Source organism: Trametes versicolor (genome assembly GCF_000271585.1).
Source record: "Trametes versicolor FP-101664 SS1 unplaced genomic scaffold TRAVEscaffold_7, whole genome shotgun sequence".
Lineage (NCBI taxonomy): Eukaryota > Fungi > Basidiomycota > Agaricomycetes > Polyporales > Polyporaceae > Trametes > Trametes versicolor.
Genome location: NW_007360327.1, coordinates 494747 through 515851, shown reverse-complemented (window position 1 = coordinate 515851; position 21105 = coordinate 494747). Strand labels below are relative to the sequence as shown.

Genomic DNA, 21105 nt, shown 5'->3' with positions numbered 1-21105 from the left:
GCGCGCCGCGTTCGAGGACATGCGCTCCAAGGGTCTCGTCCAGAAGGACTCCGCCTTCGCGGGTCACTCGCTCGGCGAGTACTCCGCGCTGGCGTCGATCGCCGACGTCCTCGCCATCTCGTCCCTCGTCGACGTTGTGTTCTACCGTGGTATCACCATGCAGCGCGCGGTTGAGCGTGACTCCCAGAACCGCTCCAACTACGCGATGTGCGCGGTCAACCCGAGTCGCATCTCGAAGACCTTCAACGACGCGGCGCTCCGTGAGGTTGTTGACAACATCGCCCAGAAGACCGGCTGCCTGCTGGAGATCGTCAACTTCAACGTCGAGGTACGTAGCGTCTCGACCCATTTTAGCTTTCGATTGACATAACTATGCCTAGGGTCAACAATACGTCTGCGCTGGAGAGCTGGTCGCTCTCCAGACGATGACGAACGTCCTCAACTACTTGAAGGTCGAGAAGATCGACATCGGGAAGGTGGGTTACTTCGACGGTTATCATAACGACGCGTTTACTAACTTGTGTTTTAGCTGACGGAGAAGTTTACCGTCGACCAAGTCAAGGAGATGCTCGGCGAGATTGTCACCTCTTGCTACAACAAGGCGAAGGAGCAGCAAGCGAAGGAGGGCTACATCAAGCTCGAGCGTGGCTTCGCCACCATCCCCCTCCCCGGTATCGACGTGCCGTTCCACTCTCGTTACCTCTGGGCTGGCGTCATGCCTTTCCGCGCATGTGAGTTATCGGGAAACCGCCATCACACGATCTTCTATGCTAACAAACCGTGTAGACCTCTCGAAGAAGATCAACCCCGCGCACTTGAACCCTGACACTCTCGTTGGCAAATACGTGCCGAACCTGATCGCGAAGCCCTTCGAGGTGACCAAGGAGTACGCCCAGCTCATCTACGACCAGACCCTCTCGCCTCGCCTCGACAAGGTGCTCCGCAAGTGGGATCAGGACAACTGGGGCTCGCAAGAGCAGCGCCAGAAGCTCGCGTACATCATCCTCGTCGAGCTCCTCGCGTACCAGTTCGCCTCCCCCGTTCGTTGGATCGAGACACAAGACATCCTCTTCACGCACTACAAGTTCGAGAGGTTCGTCGAGATCGGGCCTTCGCCGACGCTGAACGGCATGGCCACTCGCACGCTCAAGGCCAAGTACGAGACTCAGGACGACTCCGTCACCCATCGTCGCGCCATCTTCTGTCACGCCAAGCACACTAAGGATGTGTACTACCAGTTCGAGGACGAGGCTGAGGCTCCTGCCGAGTCTAGCAGCGATGACTCTAGCCCTGCCCCTGCGGCTGCCCCCGTCGCGTCTGCGCCTGTCGCTGCGGCGCCCGCCCCCTCCGCCGGTGCCGCCAGCATCGAGGATGTGCCGCTGAAGGCCATCGACGTGCTCCTTGCGATCATTGCGCAGAAGCTCAAGAAGAACGTCAGCGAGATCCCGCTCTCGAAGAGCATCAAGGACCTCGTCGGTGGCAAGTCGACGATGCAGAACGAGATTCTCGGCGACCTCCAGCTCGAGTTCTCGTCTGCACCGGAGAAGGGCGAGGAGCTCCCTCTCGAGGAGCTCGGCTCGGCCATCGGCGTCGGCTTCGCGGGTACGCTCGGGAAGTACACCTCCGGACTCATCTCCCGTGTCATTGGTGGCAAGATGCCCGGTGGCTTCAACCTGTCCGCGATCAAGTCTTACCTCTCGAAGTCCTGGGGCATCGGCTCCGCGCGCGCGGATGGTGTTCTCCTGATCGCCACCACCATGGAGCCGGCCAAGCGTCTCGGTTCTGAAGCAGAGGCCAAGGCGTGGCTCGACGGCGTCGTCGCCATCTACGCTCAGAGGTCGGGCATCTCCCTTTCATCTGGTGCTGCCGCGGGTGCTGCTGGCGGAGGAGGCGGTGGTGCGGTCATCAACAGCGAGGAGTTCCTCAAGTTCCAGACCGAGCAAGAGCAGCTTGCCGCTCAGCAGATCGAGCTCTGGATGCGCTACCTCAAGAAGGACTCCCGCGCTGGTGAGATCAAGTACGACGCCGAGAAGGTCAACACCGAGCAGCTCCAGGCCCGTCTCGACGCGATCGCGAAGGAGCACGGCGACCTCTACATCGACGGTATTCAGCCCGTGTTCGACCCGCTCAAGGCCCGCCACTTCGACTCGTCGTGGAACTGGGTGCGCCAGGACGCGCTCCTTATGTTCTACGACATCATCTTCGGTCGCCTCAACACCGTCGACCGCGAGATCACCGCTCGTTGCATCGCTATCATGAACCGCGCAGACCCTGAGCTCGTCACCTACATGCAGTACTACATCGACCAGTGCGATGCCAGCCGCGGCGAGACGTACAAGCTCGCGAAGCAGTTCGGCCAGCAGCTCATCGACAACTGCAAGGAAGTCGTTGGCCAACCCCCGCTGTACAAGGATGGTACGTCGCCTATCTACCTGGATGAAGTATATCTGCTAACCATGGCATGTAGTCACGTTCCCTACCGCTCCTTTCACCGAGGTGACGGCGAAGGGTGACATCATCTACAAGGAGGTCGTTCGCGAGAACGTCAGGAAGCTCGAGGCGTATGTCGAGGAGATGGCCAGCGGTGACCAGATCGTCGCCCCGACGAACATCCAGAAGATCCAGGACGACGTTCTCAAGCTCTGGAATGTCGTTAAGTCCCAGCCTGAGATCAGCGAGGAGCAAAAGAACCGCATCAAGGCATTGTACGAGGGTGTCGTCCGTTCGCTTCGCGCGAAGCGTTCGGAGTCGCGCACTCGTCACAGCGCTCCTCGCACGCGTCGCTCGTCCTCCGCCTTCCTTCGTCCCCAGATCTCCAACGTCGCCGCCGTCTCTGCCGACAAGGTGCCTCTGCTTCACTTGAAGCGCAAGGTCGGCACGAACTGGGAGTACAGCAGCAACCTCACGGGTGTGTACCTCGACATTCTGCACGAGATCGCCACCTCTGGCAGCACCTTCAAGGACAAGAACGCCCTGCTCACCGGTGTCGGCAAGGGCTCGATCGGAGTCGAGATCGTGAAGGGTCTCCTCTCTGGCGGTTCCCACGTCGTCATCACCACGTCGCGCTACAGCCGCGAGACCGTCGAGTACTACCAGGACATCTTCCAACGCTTCGGTAGCAAGGGTTCCGCCCTGACCGTCGTGCCGTTCAACCAGGGCTCGAAGCAGGACGTCGAGGCCCTCGTCGACTACATCTATTCCACCCTCGGCCTCGATCTCGACTACATCCTGCCCTTCGCCGCTGTCCCTGAAAATGGCCGCGAGATCGATGGTATCGACGACAAGTCTGAGCTTGCCCACCGTATCATGCTTGTCAACCTTCTGCGTCTGCTCGGCGCCGTCAAGAACAAGAAGGCGAGCCGTCAGTTCGTCACGCGTCCCACGCAGGTTATCCTCCCCTTGTCTCCGAACCACGGTCTGTTCGGTAACGACGGGCTGTACTCGGAGTCGAAGATCTCGCTCGAGACCCTCTTCAACCGTTGGAACAGCGAGAGCTGGGGCGAGTACCTTTGCTTGGCCGGCGCGGTCATTGGGTACGTCTTTCTTCTCGTTCATCTATTCATGCAGTTTACTCATTACCATTCCCAGATGGACTCGTGGGACAGGTCTCATGTCTGCCACCAACACCGTCGCTCACGAGCTCGAAAGCCACGGCGTTCGTACCTTCTCCGCGAAGGAGATGGCGTTCAACATCCTCGGCCTCATGCATCCGCTTCTCTTCAGCATCACGCAAGTGGAGCCGATCTGGGCAGACCTGAACGGTGGCATGGACCGCCTCCCCGACCTCGCTGACATCACTACGCGTATCCGCAACGACCTCGCGAAGAAGAGCGAGCTCCGCCGCACGGTCGCCCGTGATAACGCCGCGGACTTCAAGGTCATTAACGGCGTCGAGGCAGAGCGCGTCCTGCAGACCGTCAACGTCACCCCGCGCGCCAACTTCCAATTCAGCTTCCCCGTCCTCGAGTCAGAGGACTCGCTTGCGGACCTGGAACACCTCCGCGGCATGCTCGACCTCGAGAAGGTCATCGTTGTCACGGGCTTTGCCGAGGTCGGCCCTTGGGGTAGCTCGCGCACTCGCTGGGAAATGGAGGCGCGCGGCGAGTTCAGCATCGAAGGGTGCATCGAGATGGCATGGTTGATGGGCCACATCAAGCACTTCGACGGCCGCCTCAAGGACGGCTCGCTGTACGTTGGGTGGGTCGATGCGAAGTCTGGCGAGCCGGTCGACGACAAGGACGTCCGGGGACGCTACGAGAAGGACATCCTCGCGCACGCCGGTGTTCGTCTGATTGGTGAATATCTTCTCATACTGTCTATCTGTCGTGCATATCTGACAACCCTTTAGAGCCCGAGCTTTTCCGTGGCTACGACCCGAAGAAGAAGGTCTTCAACCAGGAGATCGAGATCTTGCACGACTTCGAGCCGTTCGAGGCCGCGCAGGCCGACGCCGAGAAGTTCAAATACGAGCACGGCGACAAGTGCGACATCTGGGCCGGCGAAGGCGGCCAGTGGTTCGTCAAGTTCAAGAAGGGCGCCCGTATCTACGTCCCCAAGGCGTTCAAGTTCAACCGTCTCGTCGCTGGTCAGATCCCGACTGGTTGGGACGCTGGACGCTACGGCATTCCCGCAGACATCATTGCGCAGACCGATCGCGCGACCCTCTGGGCCCTCGTCTCTGCTGCTGAAGCCCTTAACATGTCCGGCATCACCGACCCCTACGAGCTGTACCAACACATGCACCCCTCCGAGGTCGGCACTGCGATCGGTAGCGGTATGGGCGGCATGGAGAGCTTGGCGCGTATGTTCAAGGATCGTCGCGACGAGAAGGAGGTGCAGAACGACATTCTGCAGGAGACGTAAGTTCTTCGCTCTGCGCTCTGCTACAGGCGCAGCATACTAAAATGATCGTACAGTTTCATCAACACGACCGCTGGCTGGATCAACTTGCTTCTCCTGTCCTCGAGCGGACCTATCAAGATCCCCGTTGGTGCTTGGTACGTTCCACCTCCAACCAACTGGTCTCAGATGTGTTAACATATATTCCAATAGTGCAACTGCTCTGCAGTCGGTTGAAATCGCCTGCGACACCTTGCTGTCTGGCAAGGCCAAGGTCATGCTTGCCGGTGGTTTCGATGACCTCAGTGAGGAGGGTTCGTACGAGTTCGCGAACATGAAGGCTACCAGCAACGCGGAGACCGAGTTCGCCATGGGTCGCGAGCCCACCGAAATGTCCCGCCCTGCCACCACCACCCGTTCAGGGGTAAGCACATTCATCCTATTAAAATTCATTTTCACTGACGCTTACATTACCTTCTAGTTCATGGAGGCGCAGGGCAGCGGTGTGCAGGTGCTCATGAGCGCGAAGACCGCGCTGGAGCTTGGCGCGCCTATCCGCGGCATCATCGGCTTCACGTCGACGTCTTCGTAAGTATCTGTTACCTTCTACCTGCCTACACCCGCTAACATGTGTATATACAGTGACAAGGCTGGTCGTTCAGTTCCTGCTCCCGGTCGTGGCGCTTTGTCCATCGCGCGCGAGGTTCACACCGAGAACCCCCTCCCGATCCTCGACATCACCTACCGCTCCCGTCAGCTCTCGTTCCGCCGCAAGCAGATCGCGCAGTGGCTGGAGTACGAGCGTCAGCAGCTCCAGGACGAGATCGAGTACCGCAAGAGCCAGGGCAACGCCATCAACGACGCGTACATCTCATCTCGCGTTACCGACATGGAGAAGGAGGCCGCTCGCCAAGAGAAGGATGCCCTCGCCACATACGGTATGCTCCAAGGTACCGACCCTCGTGTCGCGCCTCTCCGTCGCGCCCTCGCTGTCTGGGGCCTCACCGCCGACGACATCGGTGTCCTCTCCATCCACGGTACCAGTACTGGGGCGAACGAGAAGAACGAGACGCACATCTGGAACGACGTCTTCACCAACCTGGGTCGTACCAACGGCAATGCTGTCCCGATCATGGCGCAGAAGAGCCTTTGCGGTCACTCGAAGGGTGGTTCCGCCGCATGGCAGCTCGCGGGTCTCCTGCAGAGCGTGCACGCCGGTATCATCCCAGGCAACCGCAACGCCGACAACATCGACGCCAACTTCAAGGCCCACACCTTCCTCATCTTCCCGTCGAAGACGATCCACACCGACGGCATCCGTGCCGGTGTCATGTCCTCGTTCGGCTTCGGACAGGTCGGCGGTACCTGCCTCGTCATCCACCCCCGCTACCTCCTCGCCGCGCTCGAGCCTTCGGCGTACGACGCATACAAGGTCAAGAACCACCGTCGCCAACGCCTCTCGTACAAGGCGATGAGCGAGATGATGATCTCGAACAGCCTCGTGCGTGTGAAGGACGCGCCGCCGTACATCAAGGACCTGGAGGCGCCCGTCCTGCTCAACCCGCTCGCGCGGGCGACGTACAACCCGAAGACGGGCAGCTACGAGTACACCGCGAAGCTCGCGACCAAGCCTGTGGACGACGTCGCGAACGTGTCCGCCGTCACCGAGTCTCTTTCCACAGAGGCCACCGCGGGCGTTGGTGTTGACCAGGGTATGTAGAACCTTACCATCATCGTCTCTCAGGTGCTGACGTTCCCTCCTTTCTTCAGAGCTGATCTCCTCTGTACCCTCATGGAACCCCACGTTCCTCGAGCGGAACTTCACCGAGGCCGAGATCGTGTACTGCCGCTCGCAGCCCTCGCCACCCTCGTCGTTCGCGGCGCGCTGGGTCGGCAAGGAGGCCGTGTTCAAGTCGCTCGGCGTCGCGTCCAAGGGCGCGGCGGCAGCGATGAAGGACATCGAGATCCTCCCCGACTCTACTGGCGCCCCGACGGTTTCTCTGCACGGCGACGCGAAGGCGGCCGCAGAGGCCAAGGGCGTCAAGAAGGTCCACCTCTCGCTGAGCCACTCTGACGTGAGTACACTTTGCACTGTCGTACTGTCAAACGGTCGCTGACGATATTCCATAGACGACCGCGATTGCCTTCGCTCAGGCGACGTCCTCATGAACAGAACACTGTCTTGCATATCTTTTCCCATATCTGTCGTCTAATGGATTCCTTGGTGGTCCCGCGTCGTCGTCGTCTTCAATCCGCTCTAGTTGTAACATTCGCATCATCCTATATCTCTGTTCTCACGTATATCACGCCTCTCACGTCCCAATGTATTGCATCACGATAATAGATTCCTTTTCACTCATCTCGTTACGTGTGAGCATGATACCCCCTTCGAAAGCTATCGAAAACAAGATATATTACAAGGTAAGGTATAGGTCGTTCGCGACGATATATTCCGCAACGGCAGGTGTGATCATCTCCTTCCACCGCTCGTCCCCCTTCGCCCGAAGTTCCCGCACCTGGCTGCTGCTATACGTTGCTTCACGCTCCCCAATGTCTACGAACGCGAGCCGCTCAAAGGCGACGATCGTACGCGCGAATGCGGCCATCTCGACCTCAATGCGCTCCTCTTCCGCACGGGGCACCCCTTGGCTCACGCGGCGGGCGCAGACGATGCGCGAGTCGTCACCGTCAGGCGAGAAGAAGCGATGTAGCGCGGTGTGCATCGCAGCCTCGGACGCGTAGTAGCGCGGCGCAAAGAGGCGCGCGACGGTGTCGGTGCCCATGAGGAAGGTGAGCTCGGGGGAAGGCACAGGAGTAGAAGGCGCGTTGGGACCGAGGAGCGCGGCGATGCGCGAGGTGAGGAAGTCGTGGAGGATGGCGGACTTGCCGACGAAGGTCGGTTCGTCGATGATCGCGACGGCGACGTTGGGCTCATGCTCTCCTTCAGCCTCAGCCCCGGTTAGACTGTGAGCGTCCGCCTGGGCGGCGGGGACGCTGCGAGCATGTGTGCGCGCGAGGTCGCGTGCGAGGAGGATCATCATCTCCGTGCGCTGCTCGTATGCCGCATCGCCCGGTTTGAGTTGCTTGTCCGCATTGCGCACAGAGAGTAGGAGCAGACGCGCGTCGAAGTCGTCCGGGGCCCCTACTGGAGGCACGTCTGTAGGCGGGAGCGGGAGGGTGTTAGCGAGTGCGAGGTGTGCGAGCGTGGGCGGGTTGAAGGAGGAATCGAGCACGGAGATGTGCACAGTTGGGGCCGTCGTGGACTGTAGCGGGAGAGGCCAGCGAGGATGGGAGGTGTGCACGAGCTCGATAGCAGAGAGTCCCCTGTGGACCCGCTGGAGTAGGGTTGAATAGGTCATGTTGGGCGAGGACATGGGTGCGTTGCCATATCTGTGGAAGGACGTCTGCTCGCTCAAGGATCCTGAAGGACTGACCGATTATTAATGAGCGTACATCGTATGTTCCTGGTCAGGCAAACACTCTTTCGAGGGCCCTGATTACCACTCCTGAATTTGTTGCGATGTGGTTATCACGACACGAGCCTGAGGGAGCTTGGAGGTGGTATGAAGGAGAGGTGCCACGATAGAAGTCTGCCAGTAACGTGTGCTAATAGATTAGATTAGATTAGAGTACAAGAGTACAGCTTTGATCTCCGATCGAAAAGGCGCCCATGTCAAAGTGAGTGAGATCGCGTAGCTCGGCTCACATCCGTCCGTGCACTACATAAGCGCATACATTCCAGCCCCCCTTCCCGCTAATTAGCAGCCATGGAGAAAGACGCCGACGGATTTTACACGCCTGCTCGTTAGCCCCTCTTCTCTCACCCCCACCATCCGTGAGACTCATGTCAGAACCAGCAGCAGCCGCGCCCGCAGAGGCACCGGCACCCGCCACTGAGGATGCACCAGAGGGTGCAGGATCCCCAAAGCCAGACGCAGGTGCGTCCAGCCCTCCGTATCTCCTACACGCTGTATCTCACCATCGCAATTTCCTGCAGTAACGGATCTCATCAAGTCGACGTTCGAGGTCGCGGTGAGTGCGCGCGCGTACTCTGTAACCGGACGCGTCCCGATCGCATGTACCCCCAGGTTACGCTCGCGGATCAGCAAGCGGATCCCAACTCGCCGCTCTTTAGCGCGAAGACCTTCGAGGAGCTTGGGCTGTGAGTGTATGCGCCGCTACCGCCGATGGACGCGTCGCTCATAGGTTTGGTGGCGCAGGCACCAGGATCTTCTCAAGGGCATCTACGACATGGGTTTCTCGAAGCCGTCCAAGATCCAGGAGCGCGCACTGCCCCTCTTGTTGTCGAATCCGTGAGTGGTTTCTCTCTACGGCGAACGTTGCGGCTATGATGGCTCGAGATGTGCGGTATTTGCGCCACCTCGGACATCCCGCCCCCCACCTATACCGAGCGGCTCGCACATTCGCCCAGCTATTCAACGAAGCGAGTCTCTAGCCCCGTATGCATCATGTTACACACGGGGAGAGTCTTCGGTACCTGGGAGCTTACCGCAGCTGTGGTGCGTCCAAGCGGCTGCTGACGGCACAAGTTGCAAAACGCCTCAAACGCATGTTCATAGCGAAGCGAACGCTCCCGTCGCTCCTACCGGCGTATGTGAGACGCAGCGCTTCGGCAGCTGTCTCGGTCGTAGCCCAGCCCAGGGGCACGCGACTTCATGTACCCGCAACGGGCTGAAGTTGCTCGAGCTCGTGCGGCGCCTCGCAAATAGCTGCTTCTCGCCGTGGAGAACGGCCCCGTTTGCCGTTTCGGACCGCTTCTTTCTCATGCACGCAGGACAACGCTCACGCCAGGGTTCACCCAGTCCACAGAACATGATCGGGCAGTCGCAGTCAGGCACGGGGAAGACGGCGGCGTTCGTGCTCACGATGCTCAGCCGCGTCGACTTCTCCATTAACAAGCCGCAGGCAAGTCTTGCGCTTCCGCTCCCCCCGCGCGGGTCCAGACATGCTGACTATCTCGGGCTCGTTCTAGGCACTGTGCCTCGCGCCGTCGCGCGAGCTCGCGCGGCAGATTATGTCCGTGGTCGTGGCGATGGGCAAGTTCACGTCGGTGCAGACGGAGTACGCGATCAAGGAGAACCTGCCGAAGGGCGCGAGCAAGGTCACGGCGCAGGTCATCGTGGGCACCCCAGGGACGATGACGGACCTCATCCGGCGCAAGGTGATCGATGTCGCGGAGGTGAAGGTGTTCGTGCTCGACGAGGCGGACAACATGCTCGACAAGGACGGGCTCGGCGAGCAGACGCTCCGTGTGAAAAAGTGCGCCCCTCCTCGTTTCTCCCTCCCGCGAAGAGTCCGCTGACCGCCTGGCGATGCGCTACGCAGCATGCTCCCGAAGAGCCACCCGGTGCAGATCATCCTGTTCTCGGCGACGTTCCCGGACCACGTGCGCAACTTTGCGAGCAAGTTTGCGCCGAACGCGAACAAGATCGAGCTGAAGCGCAACGAGCTCTCGGTCGACAACATCCGGCAGTTCTACATGGACTGCCGGAACGAGGAGCACAAGTACGAGGTGCTGGTGTCGCTGTACAGCCTGTTGACGATCGGCCAGAGTATCATCTTCTGTCAGGTGTGTGTCTGCTGCTTTGAGTACGCACGCGTCGTTAATATCGCCGCAGCATCGACACACGGCGGACCGCATTTCGCAGCGGATGACGGCGGAGGGACACAAGGTCGCGTCGCTGCACGGGGCCAAGGACGCGGCTGAGCGCGACGCGATCATCGACAACTTCCGGGACGGCAAGGAGAAGGTGCTGATCACGACGAACGTCATCGCGCGCGGGATCGACATCCTGCAGGTGAACATGGTCGTCAACTACGACCTGCCGCTGATGAACGAGCGCGGGGAGCGCGAGCACCACGCGCCGCGGGAGGACGCGCGGCCAGACATTGAGACGTACATCCACAGAATTGGTGCGTGTCGCGTCTGTCTGGGCTTCTGTGGCGCAAGCAGCGACTGACCGCGATCTGGCGTGGATCTCGTTTAGGGCGCACGGGGCGGTTCGGGCGCAAGGGCATCTCGATCAACTTCGTGCACGACAAGGCGACCTGGCAGCAGATGGAGCAGATCGAGAAGGCGACGGGCAAGCAGATCGTCCGCATCGAGACAAACGACCTCGACGCGATGGAAGAGGTGCGTCCACGCCAATCCCGCCACGTTCCCCCGCTCCCCTCGGGCCCTCCTCGTACTGACTTTTGCTTGCAGCAAATGAAGAAGGCGCTGAAGTAAACATGCTGCTATGTAACTGTCTAACCTCGGAGTCGGAGATGTATATCCCCCCGTTTTGTATCGTCTAGCCCCACCTATCCCCCGCTGCATGTGTGCACACGAATATTGCGATGCTCGCCCCCGCGGCGTAGAACACGGTACAGCTCGCGCGATGTTCCCCCGCGCAGTCCGTCGTTTTCGGACTCCACGCGGCGCGCGTGCGGGAGATCCGCACCTGCGCTGGCAGCCGTGTAGGTCCGCCGTGCCCCCCTGCGCCGCTTTGGTTAGATGCTGACCTTAAAGCGAGATTGCGCGCAGATTCATGAAGAAGATGCGTGATCAGCGCGGCGGCGCGGGCTTCGACGCGTGTTCGCGTTCACGCTGCTGATGGATGGGACGTGCGCCCCGTCATGCTAACTCTGGGCTCGCGACAGTGCACGCTGTTCGGCAGCGGGGCGACCGCCAGGGCCCGGGGGAAGCTTCGTTGCATTGCAATTGCGGGCTGAATGCGAATGTGCGATGGCAACGCGCTCCACGGACCCTGTATGTACGTGTCCCCTGCAGCTCAGACTTCTAATTCTCGGCGTCATCGGGACAGTACCGCAAGCGCACGTCGGTCTAGGTCAATCGCACTTCCTCTTTCGCCGCGCGCTGACGTCGCCTGCAGTCATGGGAGCATCGCCCGGTTCGAGCAGCCCGCTCACGCTGCCGTCGGTGCGCATTCGCATTGCAGATCGAGGGTCCTGATCCCCTCACCTCGCAGCGGCGTCCCACGCGCGCGCAGACGCAGATGCAAAGAGCCCCCCCACGCGCGAGGTACACTGACATTGACACGCTACGCGAGCGCAATTCGCCCACAGCGCGGTCCCACGCGTGCACGCAGACGCATGGGGGGCGGCCGGATGTGGGGACCCGCCCTTCCGCGCGCGCAGCAGGGTGCGCCCCGGCTGGCTCACACTCGCCGCATTCGGCGGCGCCGTCAAACAGGGCCGTCGTGGCGTTAGAGTGTGGGTTCTGTGGGCGAATCATCCCCAGCTCGCGCAGAAGCATTACCTCACCGCGGCGGCGTGCGCGCGCGGAAATGAGGCGTGCCACGGCTCGCCCCGCGGCGGCGCCCCCCGCCGTCGCCTCCCCCTCGCGCCCGTCCCGCGCGCGGGGAAGACTGCTGGGGGGCGAGAGGATCGTCTGTGGGTGCGCGCATGTGGCGCGGCGCAGAGGGGCGATCGCGCGGGGGAGGAGCACGCGTCGCACGCTGCTGTTTGGCACTGTGGGTATCTGTAGCATCTTCACATGTGAGCACCGTCCGCGTCATCCCATGACTGCTTTTTTGCCTTTTTGCCTGACAGGCCCCAGCGCCGCGTCCCGCGCGCGCAGCAGGAGCAGATCGGCGCGGGCAGATCGGTGCTCGCCGTCGCGATCTGGGCTCGCGCGGATGGGAGCCGGGCGGGCAGGCATGCGCACGCACGCGTTCATATCTGCGTGGGGGCGAGTGTGCGCGGGGCTGCGATTGGCCGCGGGGGCTGGCGGGGCGCGGGCGCACATGGACACGAGCTGTCCGCCGAACGCTCTCCGCCGCGGTGGATCGTCGACGATCAGAAGCACGCGCGCGCGGCGACAGCGTTCCGCGCGAAACGGTCGAGAAGCGCGGCGTGCGGGGGCGATCTGGGCAGCGGCAGCGCACGTCGAGCAGCCTCCGCGGAGGGCAATGCGCTTCCCGCCAGAGACGCGGGGCGTGGGCGGCGCCTTCCGTGATAGCGAAGGCGGGCGAGCCAGATCTCAGGGTCCCGCGCACCGCGATATTCAATATTCGCGCTGCCCCGCCGCGCCGTCCCTTCTTCGGGACGGGCCTGCATTTTGCGTATTTTGAGTTGAGAACCGACCGCTGTGTTATCTGCCCCCTGGAACCTCCCAAGCCCTCCTCTTCCTATAAATGCGCGCGCGAATCGAGCTCCTCCTCCCATCCTACCCCGTCCCGTCCCGTCCTACTCTGCCTCTACACAGGGCCCAGCACCACCACCCACCACTACTCGCCGCCCCCCACACACCCCCACACACACCACATAATGCTCCCCACCTTCTACGCGTGGTCCATCGAGCACATCAAAAACGTCTTCGAGGCAAAGTGCGAGCGCGACGCGCTCCAGGCGCTCGACGACACCTTCTCGCACCGGCTCGAGTTCACGTTCAACGGCGCCCCGCTCCCGCGCGTCGGCCTCCAGAAGATCGTGCTCGCCATGCTCCAGACGTCCGGCTTCTGCCTGAACGTCGACTGGCTCAACGCGGTCGAGGTCCCACGCGACGGCTCCAACAGGGTGAGTGCACCGCCGCCGTGGGACCTGCGTCTATATAAACTCACGCGCACGCGCAACAGAACGGGATGCTCGGGGGGTACTACATCATCCGCAACGTCAAGAAGCCCCTGCCCGGATCGTCGACGCTCGCCTGCTTCGAGCGCCACAAGTCTGTGAACGTCGAGTGAGTACTGGTCCGGGTCCATGCACGCATGCCGAGTGATGAATGCTCACACCTCTCGCCTGCGCAGGATCGAGTCCGAGTCGCCAGATCCGTCCGTCGACAGCCGGCGCATCGTAAAACTGGCCATCGTGGCCACGGACGTCCCCGTCCAGACGACCCAGCCCCCGCTCTGAGCGGCCGCGGCTCTCGTCCCTGTGCTCCCCCTCTCCTCCCGCGGACCTGGATCGCTATGTGTATCACGTGCATTAACTAGCTTAGACCGTCTCTCACCTCTCAGCCTCTCCCCGCATACCATTCCCCTCTCGGTGCATCATCATAGACTCGCCTCGCTGCAATGGACCCGGCCCCGTAGTTTTTTTTTAGTTTGTTGTTCTGTTGTCGTCGCTGTATGCTCTCTGCTTCCGTGCCGGGTCGAGCCCGCGACGCGCAGAATTCCAGCGTTCCGTGTGGCTGAGCCTACCCATTTGTGTTTTCGTGCTCGTGCTTGATACCTGTATCGTATGTAGCCCACGCTATGCATTCAAGTTTCATGCTCTCACCGCCCTGCGCATTCCACTCATGTCCGTGCGCGCCCTCGAATCCAAAACGCGCGCTGGCTCTCATCTCCGCCCCCGACCCCCGACCAGCCCGCGCCCGCTGCGGAGCAGACCTCCCGCGATCTCGCCGGTCGCCTGCACACAATGCATGCCGCACGCTCACATACCCATTTTGACCAGTGCCGTCACCGCCGCCCAGGCTCGCCGCCCCCGGCCCTGCACATCATATGCCGCATGCCGTCAGTCAGGCATCGAATTCGCTGGCGGCTGCGTATGCGCATGCATGCATGGAACGCACCATTGAAAGTTCTGAACCAGTTGAACGGGCCCCCACGTAATCCGGCTGAGCACAGTGAATGGGCGCGGCAGCATTGGCATCGCGAAGGTTTGCGCGTGCGGGGCGAGCGAGTTGTCAATTGCTGACGGCGTGGCACGCAGATCGGCTGGCACACGCATTCCTGCGCAGGTGGGGAGTCGAGATGGCCGTTGCATTCAGCCCTTCAGGCGGGTGTGTGCGCCCACTGCTCGACAGAGTCAACACAATGCACGGGGAAACTGCGGGTGAGCGCGCGCATCTGTCAGATCATGGCTGGGCTCACGCCCTCTGGGCGATGATATGATTATGATGTTCCTGCCACAGCTGAGAGTTCAAACATTGCCCATGGCTGGCCCGGTGGCACCACGACGCAGCCGCCCTCGACCTCGCTTCAGATCCAGCACCTACAGGCCCCGCCGCCTTCTGCCTTCTGTGTTCTCGTCTATCTGCGACGTTCTGTTCGAGCTGCCCCGGGTTCTGTTCAGCCCGCCGGGCTTCGCATACGCGTCTCCGAGTCCCGGTGCCATGTCCGACCCTCCCAGCGCGCCGCGGCGTTGCACAAAGAGGCAGCCCCGCCCCAGGCGTGCATAGAGCGCAGCAGCCGCGCCCGGCACGCCCCGGGGGCGACCCGGCCGTGGCTTCGAATTCCTGCCCTCTGGCCGTATCGAATTCCTGGCCGGCAATTCCCCTCGGGCTGGGAAGGTGGACGCGCGCGAGGGGAGCCTGAGCCCTGCGCAGCCAGTGGTTCGGCGCACGGGCACATGGCTCGCATTATCATCGAAGGAACGAGCCTCCGAGGGAAACCACTGGCATGGGCTGCTCTTCGGACGCAAGTGCGCGTTCCAACTTCCCATCCCCCCGCTCTGATAGACTCACTGACTCGCGGGATGGCAGCGGGGACAGTGGCCCACCGCGTCGGGGCTCCCCGCACGGTGCACCACGACCACGGCGGCGGCGCCCTCATATTTTCTTGCGCCATCAACCGCCCCAACCTACACACCACAGCGGGGTGGCGGCACGTCTTTCGCAGGGGGCTCCCCACAGGGGGCACACTGTGCGCGTCACCTGGATCGGTGGCTGCCCGGCGGGGCCCCGTCTATTAGCTGCGGGCTACGCGGACTGCGAGCCGTGCACTCACTGACAGGCGCATGCGACAGGGGCTGGGGCCCTCCCGCTCTGTCGGGACACACGGCTCGCACCCACCACCGCGCGGGCGGGCGACGTCGCCTATCCGCCCACCCGGCGCGCGGGGACGGGTGGCGAGTATGCGCTCCCACTGGGGAGCGTCCCACGCCACAAGGCCCGCGGGCGCAATAGACGTGCGCGCGTCGAAGGCGCGGAAGCCCCAGGCCTGCGAGTCTGCGAGCCTCTCCCCTGCGGCTTCGGCCCCAGGCTGTGGGCCGGTTTTTGCTGGATCGGGGGGCGATGTGTTCCGCGGCGGAAGCTGCGCGGGGGGTGGGCGAGGAGAGCCGAGGCGTGCATGTGGGCGAGGATGCGCCGCTGGGGGGGCGTTCACGGCATACGTGCGCCCGCCCGTGGCACCGCGAACTTTACCTGCCTTCTGTGCACTCCGTTACGGCACGCCTGGGGTGTTCGATGTGCTGCGTTGGCGGCGGCGGCCCGGGGCGCGAGTGGTATGGGGCTGCACGACGCGAGTGGCTGGGATTGTGCGACGCGAGGTGCTGGGATTGTGCGATAGGCAGGTGTCACGCCAGTGGGGATGGAATCTGATTATCTGCGCGCTGCACGCGAGAGCAGGGGGACGGGGTATACGTGTTGGGCAATGCGTGCGGGGGCGTGGGCGTCCTGGCGACGGTCAAGAGTTCATTTACCACTGTGTGGGGCGCGCTGCAGAGTGCCCTCGGGGAGCCTGTCGAAGCCCGTCAATTTCTTGTCAGCGATGTTCTCACGGGGGTGCGGCCTCGTCGACGGAGGGACAAGTCCGGCTGGTGGCCTTCCGCAGACGAGGCGGGCATGGCAAATAAGCTATAGCACCTGGTTGCGCGTTTTCGCCGTGTGTGGGCGGGGGCGGGCCCTGGACCTGCGCCGCCGCGTTCACCGGACGGGCTGAGCAGCGATAAGTGGCAGTCGGAGGCACAGATACACGCATGCACGTACGCAGACACTTCGGATCAGGATATTCGTGCTCCGTACGCTGGACTGAACGTCCGCCTGGACGGCGATATACCGCCCGTGATTCCGTCATTATAGGCCCTACAGCAATTTCCATGCCAAGGTCGCGTCGCCGTTCGATGCGCCACAAAACGAGTCTATCAGCGGAAGAGACCGTCAGGGCGCGACGGAGAAATTTTCCGGACGGCGTGCGCAATGCCCCCTGTTATTATAATGGGGCACCTGTGCGTGTTCCAGGAAGGGCGATTGCATAAACCGGACGCACTATGAATTCCGTGAGAGCGGTAATTCCGGGGTGCACCACATCGAACGTAATTGCACGCACCATATAGAATTATTCGATCGCCGAAATTTCGACGGCGCGCCGCTGCTGCAAGGCTATCGCGTTGCTCTCCGTTGAGAAACCCGATGAGCGGCGATGGGAGACGCAGGAGCTGATGGAAGGTCAGCAAAAATGGGCCGTGTTATCCTAAACTCCGACTGGTTACCTCACAGACCACCGCCGGATCCCATCGGCCGTCTTGTGGCGGAACGCAGAAGGCAGGTCGCTCGCGGTGCAGACGATGGGAGGTTCAATACCGGCTCGTTCCCGCGAACGCCCCGGAGACTGGAAAGACGACGTGGACACTGCAATACCGTCACTGTGTCAAATAGAGTATCGGGAATTGACGGCGGGCGTAGTATATCAACTCACTGATTGGTGCATGTTATGCAACTTACGGCTGTACCGCTGGACCCGTGGTTCGTGCAAGCGACGAGCGGCGAGCATACGGACCATCGCCGCATTGTGTTCGCCGGAGGTTTTGCTCGCTACTGGCTCGCCCGTCGGACCACACCATGATGTGGCGTGTCAGACGACTGTGGAAGAAACGCTTGACGGCCTCACCTGGTACCACATTTCGGCTCGCCATTGACAGCCTTTCTGCGGTGGCGGTCGAGAGACAGGGAATTGCGGAAGTTCTTCATAACCTCGTGGACTTCGTGCCGTACCAGTTGACAACCGTCTGAGATGCGGTCGGAAATCAGCCTCGTCATGCGGCCCAAGGGGGAGCGAGTCCGAGGGAGCGGATATTAACTGCCATCGCGTACGTGAAGTGATTGTGGCACGGTCGACGTGGTTATCGGAAGCTGGTCCACAGGCCCTTCTACCCGACGACGTCGAATACGCGGTCGGACGATGGCGCGGACGAGCCGAAGTCGTTGGGAATATTTGTAATGTGGTGAGGACAGGCGTTTTCGACTGGCCGCTGAACATGCAACCCTGCTGTCGACCTATTAGTGACCAGAATTCTTGTCAGCAGATGGAATCCGGTAGCAAGAGAATACTCCGTCGCTGAACGCGCAAGCGCTGGCTGACTACTAGCACGGATATTACCATAATTACCGCCTCTCTGAAACATGCTGAGTGGTCGAATCTATCAAAATTCTGAGAAAGAATTCGTCCCTGTCAAGAGAAACAATGTAGAACTGTACCCACATTTGTCTGAGCGTTCCTTTGCCGTCGACGGTGGCGGAGGCTAGTGGTCATGTGGAGAATATGGTGAGAAAGATCCACCCGACCGAGGTGTGTTCAGCGTCTTCGCATAGGTCGGGGATATTACAACACCGTTCGGGCATGTCTAGGGATCTTGACGGAACCATTCGCTCCTAATATTTGTATGCCGAGTCGAATTATTCGCGTCTGGAGGCTGCATCACCACCAGCAATCAAGCGCAGGTACCAAAATTCGGACCGCTGGTGAACCATCGACGCGCTCAGGAAGTGTCCAAAAGAGCAACGAAGCAATTTTTTACTTACCTATTTATGAACCTTCTTCTGGTCTTGTCCAACTCGTGGCCGCTTTGAAGTAAAGTCGAGATATCTATCCGACCGGGATGGCTAACAACTTCTCGGAAGTCGGACTACGTAAATGCCAGTCGTTCGTCTTTGAATATTTTGACGACACGCGAGGTCCCATGTTCGTGATATTTCTGGTGAAGATAAAACGTAAGAATATAGTGATGGCAGGAGATATGGGAAGTCATCGCTGGCACTTTACCGCCAGTCTTTAAGCGCAGGTGCCAGATGTGGCTTGTACATTGCTTGTAAGGATGGGAAGCAACAGCGTCATCTTATCTCGAGACGACAGGCTGCTTCGACGAAGCCGCAGTTCAGGAACTGGGAAGAGGACGTCACCGAAAGGCAGAGAGACGCACAGGAATTAGGAAAAAGGTATTGGTATGTGATGGAGTGGAGCTGTCGAATCGTCGCTGTCGCGGTAGGACTGGAAGGTCTCCGGGTGCCCGAAGCTCTGGTCTAATGTGGCATGTGGCAGTTTGCATCTGAAACTTCAGGAAAACCAGAAAGGAACGCGTTGAGTATTGAGAAGAACTCGCGCCACCGTTGACTTGTAGAGACGAAACGAATACAGGTAGCCATACAGCTCCCCGCTCGATTCCCCACCGTCGGGTAGCTGTACCTGTTTGAAGGCGGTCAGCAAAGGGGCCCTGTGAGCTCCTCGGGATGTAATGCGCATGAAGAAGGATCCTACGCACTTCAGTTGTGCGGCGGGCCCTGACCCTCGTGAGTCCTATTGAAAACGGTACCGCCTCATCCAAGACATGCACGGCGATGCCCGCCAGCAGTGGGGGTATTGCGGAAGAGAGCAGCCGCGCCGTGCCTCTTAGACTCCTTCGTGCGCGCGACATCGGGTGCCCCCTGCTCCACAGGGCGAGCAATTCGCCTCCTGTAGAGATGAAAGGAAAGAACAGCCGTACCAGCTGCCCTTACAGCATCTACTCGAATGCATGACAGATCACTCGGTATGTCACAGAAGGACAAACGCGCTCGTCGTGCGTACTGACAGGCAACTTCAGATCCGTGTAGAGGCACGAGGCACATGCACAACTTCATTGCATTTGCACTCACTCCAACGTCCGGCCGCCGACCCTGGATAACTTCACATCCAGCCCCGCCAAGTTTATCTATCCTTCTTGAGGCGTTGCTGCATCCGGGCACGCTGATCACACGATAAGCTCGTTCTGCGTGCCCGAGCCGTCCCTTTACACCGTCGGGCGAAGTCGAAGATATCGAGCAAGGACGCTTGAACGGCGAGAACCTGCCCATCGCGGGCTAGGAGTCTCCGAAGCTGGAGCCCGAGGGCCACGGGGCCGCCCTGCAGACGAGGGAAGCAGTCAGCAGCGCAGGGTTCGCCTTCCACGACGGACTGACTTTGTCTCAAGAATAGGACGGGATGACGAGCCCTGGCGGCATGCGCTGCCCCGACAGAGCACTCATTGAATTGGCTTCGAGCGCCGAGGATGTGCGAAGGGATCAGCGGTGCCAGAGAGGCGGCATGAATGGGCGAGGAAGGCGCAGGAAGTAGCATTGCAGACCGACAGATAGGCTGATAGTACATAGCGGTCGTGGGCGGATACAGTAGATGGTAGCATGATATGTGCGGTCACACAGAGCCGGGAACGACAAGCCGCTTAGAGGAACGGTATGCCGGGTATGGTGATATTCTTGCTTTGTCTATAAGAACCGTGTCAATAGCAGCCGACATCAAGGCGGAAAGTGCACTCACAGTTCTCGCACTGGACAGGACCCGAGGGGGTGAGCGCAGTTAGGGAAAAGAAAGTTACATGAAATACCCACCACGAAGCACGAAGTTCACGAGAACTGCACAAAACAAGAAAGCACTAATGAGGACGGGACCGACGATTTGGTCTATATGCGAGTTGTCAGTTATACGTGCGGGTGTAGTGGATAAACTGCAGTAGCGCACCAAAGTGGCCAGGATCCCGCCTACGGATCATGGTGATCCTGTGCTGGTATACTGCATATCCATAAATCTACAACGACCACATGTTTAAATATCATTATAAACGGATGGAAAGCGGCACGACGTACCAGGACCGCTACACTCAGCCCCGCGTATGCGTATGCCAGATTGCGAGCTATGCTGTCTTTCGAAGTATTGAATAGCGCCAGGGCCAATGTGCCTATGAGCACCGAGGTTTGAAGATACGCAACCCACGCTGTGATTCGCAACGTGCTTGAGTACTGCATCTCAAAGAACAGTGCCTTTGGACGTACTTCGCTCGTTCGCGAACCACACTTTCCCCTCGACCTTAACAGGGGTCGCAATCTTCTTCGGGACTCGGACTTGTGGGGGTACGGAGTTGATAGCATGGTAGTCCCTGACGGTGGGCATCTGGCCGTCTTCATCCTGTTCTGCGTCGGGGATGTGGTCGACGCGGGTATAGCGCGGGCGAATTTGGAAGGTCTTCTTAGGGAGGGAAGCGAGCGCAGAGGGGGAAAACGGCGAGAGCACGTCGGACATGGCGTACCACGAGCGGCGGAGGAGCGAGCTGTGGCGGGCGTCGTCCTCGCTGGGCTCTGCGCTGGACGCATGGCGCAGAGTCGTCGTGGCCGCTGCCGGTGTGGTGGTGCTGGCCATGGTGGACGGTGAGCAAAGAGTGCGCAGTGGACGGCGAGGAGTCCGCGCACGAACTTGACGGTGTACCTATTGCAGAACCGACACACGTGCATCGGGTCGAGCGCCCAGTGGATGGCGGGCAAAGCGGGCCGGACCA

General features: G+C 60.7%; 6 protein-coding genes across 6 annotated transcripts in view; 3 read left to right on the top strand and 3 right to left on the bottom strand.

Moving 5' to 3' along the window:
* Nucleotides 1-7198, top strand: part of TRAVEDRAFT_149581 (fatty acid synthase) — a 14447-nt gene extending 7249 nt beyond the window's left edge. Inside the window, exons 8-20 of the mRNA XM_008041334.1 lie at nucleotides 17-328; nucleotides 381-476; nucleotides 530-731; nucleotides 787-2415; nucleotides 2468-3533; nucleotides 3589-4295; nucleotides 4349-4859; nucleotides 4917-4997; nucleotides 5053-5263; nucleotides 5321-5427; nucleotides 5482-6551; nucleotides 6610-6914; nucleotides 6970-7198. Of these exons, the coding sequence (XP_008039525.1) occupies nucleotides 17-328; nucleotides 381-476; nucleotides 530-731; nucleotides 787-2415; nucleotides 2468-3533; nucleotides 3589-4295; nucleotides 4349-4859; nucleotides 4917-4997; nucleotides 5053-5263; nucleotides 5321-5427; nucleotides 5482-6551; nucleotides 6610-6914; nucleotides 6970-7008 (6336 nt within the window). The 3' untranslated portion in view covers nucleotides 7009-7198. The remainder of the gene's footprint in view (nucleotides 1-16; nucleotides 329-380; nucleotides 477-529; nucleotides 732-786; nucleotides 2416-2467; nucleotides 3534-3588; nucleotides 4296-4348; nucleotides 4860-4916; nucleotides 4998-5052; nucleotides 5264-5320; nucleotides 5428-5481; nucleotides 6552-6609; nucleotides 6915-6969) is intronic.
* Nucleotides 7199-7253: 55 nt separating this feature from the next.
* TRAVEDRAFT_125092 (Nucleotidylyl transferase) lies at nucleotides 7254-8198 on the bottom strand (the record flags this gene model as incomplete). The annotated part of the gene is made up of 1 exon (XM_008041333.1): nucleotides 7254-8198. One exon carries the CDS (start codon nucleotides 8196-8198, stop codon nucleotides 7254-7256), a length of 945 nt encoding a protein of 314 aa, XP_008039524.1.
* Nucleotides 8199-8590: 392 nt separating this feature from the next.
* Nucleotides 8591-11196, top strand: TRAVEDRAFT_72423 (DEAD-domain-containing protein). Its single transcript, XM_008041332.1, has 11 exons — nucleotides 8591-8643; nucleotides 8697-8777; nucleotides 8837-8871; nucleotides 8928-9001; nucleotides 9060-9152; nucleotides 9663-9765; nucleotides 9833-10119; nucleotides 10186-10429; nucleotides 10479-10773; nucleotides 10848-10993; nucleotides 11066-11196. Exons 1-11 carry the CDS (start codon nucleotides 8607-8609, stop codon nucleotides 11087-11089), a joined length of 1419 nt encoding a protein of 472 aa, XP_008039523.1. The 5' UTR covers nucleotides 8591-8606; the 3' UTR covers nucleotides 11090-11196.
* A 1935-nt stretch (nucleotides 11197-13131) lies between these two features.
* TRAVEDRAFT_125099 (uncharacterized protein) lies at nucleotides 13132-13716 on the top strand (the record flags this gene model as incomplete). Its single annotated transcript, XM_008041331.1, has 3 exons — nucleotides 13132-13380; nucleotides 13440-13543; nucleotides 13611-13716. 3 exons carry the CDS (start codon nucleotides 13132-13134, stop codon nucleotides 13714-13716), a joined length of 459 nt encoding a protein of 152 aa, XP_008039522.1.
* Nucleotides 13717-15494: 1778 nt separating this feature from the next.
* TRAVEDRAFT_125576 (uncharacterized protein) lies at nucleotides 15495-15947 on the bottom strand (the record flags this gene model as incomplete). Its single annotated transcript, XM_008041330.1, has 1 exon — nucleotides 15495-15947. A coding segment is annotated over one exon (453 nt), but the record flags the coding sequence as incomplete, so codon positions are not given.
* Nucleotides 15948-19580: 3633 nt separating this feature from the next.
* TRAVEDRAFT_149576 (uncharacterized protein) lies at nucleotides 19581-20993 on the bottom strand. The gene is made up of 7 exons (XM_008041329.1): nucleotides 20606-20993; nucleotides 20420-20547; nucleotides 20295-20361; nucleotides 20165-20236; nucleotides 20094-20103; nucleotides 19739-20041; nucleotides 19581-19682 (listed from the first exon to the last, which is right to left on the bottom strand). The coding sequence occupies exons 1-6, from the start codon at nucleotides 20967-20969 to the stop codon at nucleotides 19999-20001; spliced, it is 684 nt and encodes a 227-aa protein (XP_008039520.1). The 5' UTR covers nucleotides 20970-20993; the 3' UTR covers nucleotides 19581-19682; nucleotides 19739-19998.
* Between the last annotated feature and the right edge of the window lie 112 nt (nucleotides 20994-21105).